Raw genomic sequence first — 6,748 nt, 5'->3', positions numbered from 1 at the left:
CAGTGTATTTGAATTGTTTTTGTGTTGTTCAATTTGTTCTTATTAGCCTCTTCTATGCTGTGATGGGGCATCTGGCTCTCTGGCTCCCCTCCATAGATGCCTTAGAGGCATTTAACAGCCACTGAGCCACCACAATACCTTTCCTGAGGGGGTAAATAGACCCTGCCTGGTACTGGCACTGCGGGCCACACACACATCTCTCTCTCATGGCAAGGGATGACTTGTGGTAACATTTGCCAGACACAGAACTTTTCTGTCACAGCACAATGTCATCCAAAAAGATCCTAATACCTAATTTGATGAGTCATTGCAAATAGCTTTAATGGCACCCTGCTGATGTAGTTGTATAGGTAACTGCTAAAATAAAAGAAACACTTGAGTAAATGAGGGATACAAAGTATATTGAAAGCGGGTGCTTCCACACAGGTGTGGTTCCAGAGTTATTAAAGCAATTAACATCCCATCATGCTTAGGGTCATGTATAAAAATACTGGGCAGGCCATTATATTGGCTACCATGGCTATGCCCCCAAAGGATGAAAAAAAAAGATCCTAATACCAAAAAGATCCTGCCTCCATCAGCAGGGCACAAGTGGTCACTGAATGGTTTGATGAGCATGAAAATGATGTAAACCGTATGCCGTGGCCATCTGTCACCAGATCTCAACCCAATTGAAAACTTATGGGAGATTCTGGAGCGGCGCCTGAGACAGCGTTTTTCCACCACTAACAAAACACCAAATTATAGAATTTCTCATGTAAGAATAGTGACAAGTCCCAGACACTTGTAGAAATTATGCCAAGGTGCATGGAAGCGGTTCTGGCTCGTGGTGGCCCAGCGCCCTATTAAAACACTTTATGTTGGGGTTTTCTTTATTTTGACACTTACCTGTATGTTTGCCAGTCTGAGAGTGGTCATCACAAATTGAATAAAAACAAATTTAAAAAATGGGGAAAACTGTTGCCCATTTTGGTCTGAAATTGGGATGTGTGCCTTTGTTGTTTTAGGTGAATCTCCTGCTGTCTGGTTCTGCTGTTCCAACATGACCTCAGGCTACTGAAGACCTTCCTGTTATTCCTCCTGCTCTCTCTGTATCACTCCTAGCACTCTATTCTCCAATGGGTTCCCGCAGTCAAGGTGGCTTTTTCCACCATCACCACCACCACAGCTCGGTGGTGCCCACAGGCGTGCCCAGGCTTCTCACAGAGAACGGCAGTCTGCTAGGGGGCATTGCCCAGATCACCCCTAACCTCTTCCTGAGCCGGGGGAACGTGGCGTCTAACCGCAGCCTGCTGCTGTCCAAGGGCATCACCTGTGTGGTCAACGCCACTATTGAGCTGCCCAACTTCAACTGGCCCCACGTGGAGTATGTGAAGGTACCCCTGGCGGACATGCCCCACTCTCCCCTCTCCCTGTACTTCGACAGCATAGCTGATAAGATCCACAGTGTTGGGAGAAAGCGTGGAGCCGTGCTAGTGCACTGTGCTGCAGGGGTGAGCCGCTCAGCCTCCCTGTGCCTGGCCTACCTGATGAAGTACCACCGCGTGTCTCTGGCCGAGGCCCACGCTTGGGTCAAGGCCCGCCGGCCAGTCATCCGGCCCAATGGGGGCTTCTGGCGTCAGCTCATCGACTACGAGAGGAAGCTGTTTGGCAGGAACTCTGTGAAAATGGTGCAGACGCCCTACGGGGTGATACCTGACATCTACGAGCGGGAGCGCAGGAATCTGGCACCCTACTGGGGCCTGTAGAGGAGGTCTGGGGCCTCGCCAAGGGGGGAGGGAAGGAGACGGAAAGGAGAGTGTCCTCCAGGGCTGCCGGTTCATGCATGTTCCCCCAGCCAGAGATGCAGAGTGAGATGAAGCGTGTGACTGTCTGTCTATGTGAAGCTTAATTAATGAATGCATTGGGATAGAGGGAGTCTTAATAATCAGACACTACACTGCAGACTGGTTACTGGTGGGTGATGCTACACTACACTGCATCAACCCCCGTCTGTCTGTCTCTGAGAGGAAGCAAGGCCACCTCAAGTCTGGAATCCTCAGGACCAAAGGAGTAACAGAACCACGGCCAAGCCAGACCCCAGATCAGCTGACATGGCCAGACCCAGACTGTGACTTTGGAGTCTAGCTTAACGCCCCAGACTCCAAAAAACAGGAGCATTCTGGGAAGGTGTAGGCGGTGCTTTAGACTCAGCAATTTTGACAGGCAGTGGTGTGACTCACTGAAGTCCTTCCCCGACGTAACGTCATGTGATGGTATTGTGCCAGTTTTGCTGTTGTCTTTAATGTGAGAACTAGCAGCAGTCCTGCTCTGTTTTGTTTGACAAATTGAATTATGTTCTTGAGAGAGAACTGAAATCAAGAAAAGATATGGTGCACAATGAATATTTAAAGCTGTTAGTGTATACACATTTTAATCAAGACAACATCTAAGGCTGTTAGTGTATACACATGTTAATCAAGACAACATCTAAGGCTGTTAGTGTATACACTTAAAAGTCCCTACTTACTATGGGGATGATTGTGCAGAATATACTGTATTGGTACTAATATTGTACAATATTATGCTATTTTAGAATGTCACCACCCTCTGTTAAGGGGCTTGGGAGAATCACAGTTTCCATTTCCCTATTTTTGCCTCATATTGATGTTTAAGTGAAATGAGGTACAAGGAAGAACACAACCAGATAGTCCTGTGCTTAACTGGTGTACTGTCATTGATAAACCTTCCTATTTTTGTGGTTTGGAAGAATGCTATACCTTACACATGAAAAGCTTTTAAATAAAATGTTAATATAGCAAGTGAACAATGCCCTTGTCACAGGTGTAAGCAGAAAGCCAAGCTTACATGAATTTAGTGCTCTATTCAATTTATCGCTGAAGCGTTACAGATTGTGCAATAGAAATGTAAGGTCATTTTCGACTGAGCCAACATATGCAGCGTTTACCGTGAATGCAGTCTCCACTAACGCTGGAACATTGCCCTAAAATTTGTATCACGCTGTAACGCTAAACTTCCGGGATATGGATTGAATAGAGCCCTTAGTTTCATAACCTAAGGCAATGAATGATTAACAAGCTAATGTAACGGGTTAGCTCATGCAACTGTTTGTGTTTGAAATGAATAATACAATAAATTACTGATATGCATTATTGTCAGTTTATACTTTGCCCTGTAAATATGGAATAGTACTGAAGCAGAGTAACATAATGGATCCAGATACAGTGTGACTACACTAGCGTATATACAAAAGAAAATCTATAAACTGAGTATATCAAACATAAACACCTCCACAAACCGGTACACGTGGCTGGCACCGACTACCATACGCCGTTCATGAGGCACTTAAATCTTTTGTTTTGCCCATTCACCCTCTGAATGGCACACAAACACAATTCATGTCTCAATTGTCTCAAGGCTCTCTCCTCCTGGATTTAACAAGTGACATCAATAAGGGATCATAGCTTTCACCTGGTCAGTCTATGTCATGGAATGCGCTGGTCTTCTTAATGTTTTGTATTCTCAGTATATATGGAACGTTTAGAAATGGTAAGACTTTTATGGGGGATTTTCAAGTCCCTCAGTCGAGCACCTGATTCCCTTTTTGTTTAAGCTGGGCTGAAGCGTGTTTTGGGTACACACTTTTTATTTGATTGATAATGGTCAATATTCATCCATGGTGTTAGTAGTCATCGTTATTTTGAGAGCCAATCAGTCGATTGTAACTGACCATGGGGATATTCATTGTCATTTTCATGGTGATACTCATGTTCATTTGTAAGAATCATTGTTTCTCAAGTTCTTTATTCAGACCAGTGGAAAATAAAGATGTAATGAGGTTAACAGTCAGTTTAGAATAATTGCAGAATTTGTCACTTTTGATAGATCCTGTCAAAGTCCTACTATCCAGCTGTGCCAACATTGAGGCTGGAATGATTATAACATGGTTCTCTATAGCAACAAAGACAATTCCGATTGAAAATGCACATTCTTACAAGTTAACCGTGTGCCCTCTGTTTCTTTGTGACTTTAAATGCCTTTAATAGAGAGGTTGATATAAAAGTGCACTCTGTATACCGTCTCCTTCAACAGAAGACCATGTATGCATCCCAAATGGCACCTTTTTCCCTATTTAGTGCACTTCGTTTGACCAGAGCCCTATGGTGTCTGGTCGCAAGTAGTGCTCTATAAAGGGAATAGGGTGTCATTTGATTTGGGACGCAACCTACTGATGTTGCTCACAACAATTTTCCTCAGAGAAGTCTTCAGATGTCACAGCAACATTCTATCATTCATTTTCATTTGGAATGGCCACAGAGAACCAGACAGACAGTGATGGGAACTATTTGTCTTGTGGCCTATTCTACTGAGGGATCTCCAGAATGGCCTACACAATAAACACCATTAACCATACAGACACTGGCTCCATCAGATGACAGGCCAAGCGTGATGAAGATGCAGGAGTGATGGGCCCAAATTATACGTTTCTGTATCAGCTTACTTCCCCCAATAGACTGACGCTCTACGTGTGTGTGTGTGTATGCGTGTGTATGTCTCTCACTCACTGATTCTCAGGGAATAGTTAGCCATCCTAGAGTAAAGACATCTTTCAGCAGCAGCAGAATATGACCATTAATAATCAGGAAACCAGTAAGCAGAATGATCAACATTACCCTGAACATCACAGGCAGTAGACTGGGCAACAGTGCTGTGGTGCAGGCCATGCAGAACAAACTGCTGTGATTAACTGGATGAGATGTCGTTAGGCTGTATGTAGGAAGGAGATGTGACTGGCAAAAGGGCTCACAACAAGCTGCCTGACTGCAGCTTAATACGCTTTGCAAAGCTTGGAAGGTTGCACTCACATCAAGTTGGTCTCTTTAGAAGATCCTCAATTTTAAATTGGAAAATGATAAAATACAAATGTAAACAAGTAAATAATATTTCTCATGACACTAACATAGTAGTAATAGTAGTAATGCTATGATGCATCGCCTCTCTGAAAAAAAGGAAAGTGTTCCTATTCCAGTATTTTATTTAGCCTTTATTTAACTAGGCAAGTCAGTTAAGAACAAATTCTTATTTACAATAATGGCCTACCCCGGCCAAACCCTAACCCGGACAATGCTGGGTCAATTGTGCGCCGCCCTATGGGACTCCCAATCACGGCCGGTTGTGATACAGCCTGGAATTAAACCAGGGTCTGTAGTGACGCCTCTTGCACTGAGATGCAGTGCCTTATACCGCTGCGCCACTCGGGAGCCCAAACTTGAATTGATGCCCTGAACACTACAGATGTAGGATCTTAATTTGAGCCAGTTTGTTACAGCAGGAAAATAATCATGCAGCACCAGGAAATGTGAATTGCACTGAAAAAATATATAAACACAAAATGTAAAGTGTTGGTTCAATGTTTCATGAGGTGAAATAAAAGTACCCAGAATTTTTCCATACACACGAAATGCTTATTTCTCTCAAATGTTATGCACAAATTTGTTTACATCCCTGTTAGTGAACATTTATCATTTGCCAAGATAACCCCTACACCTGACAGGTTTGTCATATCAAGAAGCTTATTAAACAGCATGATCATTACACAGGTGCAACTTGTGCTGGGGATGATAAAAGGCCACTCTAAAATATAGTTTTGTCACACAACACAATACCACAGATGACTCAAGTTTTAAAGGGAGTGTGCAATTGGCATGTTGACTGCAGAAATGTCCACCACAGCTGTTGCTAGAGAATTGAATGTTAATTTCTCTACCAAAAGCCGCTTCCAACATAATTTTAGAGAATTTGGCAGTAGATTCAACCGGCCTCACAACCGCAGACCATGTGTAACCATGCCAGCCCAGGACCTCCACATCCAGCTTCTTCACCTGCGGGATCGTCTGAGACCAGCCACCTGGACAGCTGATGAAACTGAGGAGTATTTCTGTCTGTAATAAAGCCCTTTTGTGGGGAAAAACTCATTCTGATTGGCTGGGCCTGGCTCCGCAGTGTGTAGGCCTATGCCTGCGCTCCTGCCCAGTTATGTGAAATCCATAGATTAGGGCCAAATTAATTCATTTCAATTGACTGATTTCCTTATATGAACTGTAACTCAGAGAAATGGTTAATTGTTGCATGTTGCGTTTATATTTTTGTTCAGTATAATTATGTGGATTGTAATTAATGGATATTTTTTGTATAGGTTGATACATTATACATTAGGGCAAATGTTAAAGTGGAAATTGCTAACTTTAGAAGCCTTTTTAAACCTTGAATACACTACAAGTTTGCATTTCCTGCTGTGCAAGAAAATTCTCATCAACAAAAGAGTGATCAAATTAGATCCTACATCTGTAAGCTTACTTTTAATTAAAGCAGCTCATACAGTTTTTTCCCTGGTATATATCATGCTTTTCTATTTAATAACAAGGTACAGACGGAGAGCATAGTCAATATTCGGACAAATAATAATCACGCTTGTTACACAAAAATGGTGGGAGAAGGTGAGGAAGAGAGAGAGTATACTGTATGTATGAATGACAGACTGAGTTCATTTGAAAGTGAAACTCAATAAAAATGGAGACAGAATGTGATGGGTTATGAATAGCCCAAGCATCATCAAGGTAGTTATATTTGTCCTCGTGTTCGTTCATTCCAAAACCATTTGGTTTCTATTGAAACACAATCATGGATGTTTCAGAAAACCATCACAGAATTCTTGCTCCTTTTCCATAGTCATATAGTCAAAGATTGA

General features: G+C 42.8%; 1 protein-coding gene across 1 annotated transcript; it reads left to right on the top strand.

The window, feature by feature from the left end:
- Window positions 1-1,118: 1,118 nt before the first annotated feature.
- LOC120028257 (dual specificity protein phosphatase 14-like) lies at window positions 1,119-1,748 on the top strand. The gene has a single exon (XM_038973428.1). It carries the CDS (start codon window positions 1,119-1,121, stop codon window positions 1,746-1,748), a length of 630 nt encoding a protein of 209 aa, XP_038829356.1.
- The last annotated feature ends 5,000 nt before the right edge of the window (window positions 1,749-6,748 follow it).

Source organism: Salvelinus namaycush, chromosome 34, assembly GCF_016432855.1.
Source record: "Salvelinus namaycush isolate Seneca chromosome 34, SaNama_1.0, whole genome shotgun sequence".
Taxonomy (NCBI): domain Eukaryota; kingdom Metazoa; phylum Chordata; class Actinopteri; order Salmoniformes; family Salmonidae; genus Salvelinus; species Salvelinus namaycush.
This window is presented reverse-complemented; position numbering and strand designations above follow the sequence as displayed.

What these genes read in the sequence shown, in the direction of transcription:
- LOC120028257 (XM_038973428.1), top strand. Translation starts at nt 1,119, where the DNA reads ATGGGTTCCCGCAGTCAAGGTGGCTTTTTCCACCATCACCACCACCAC.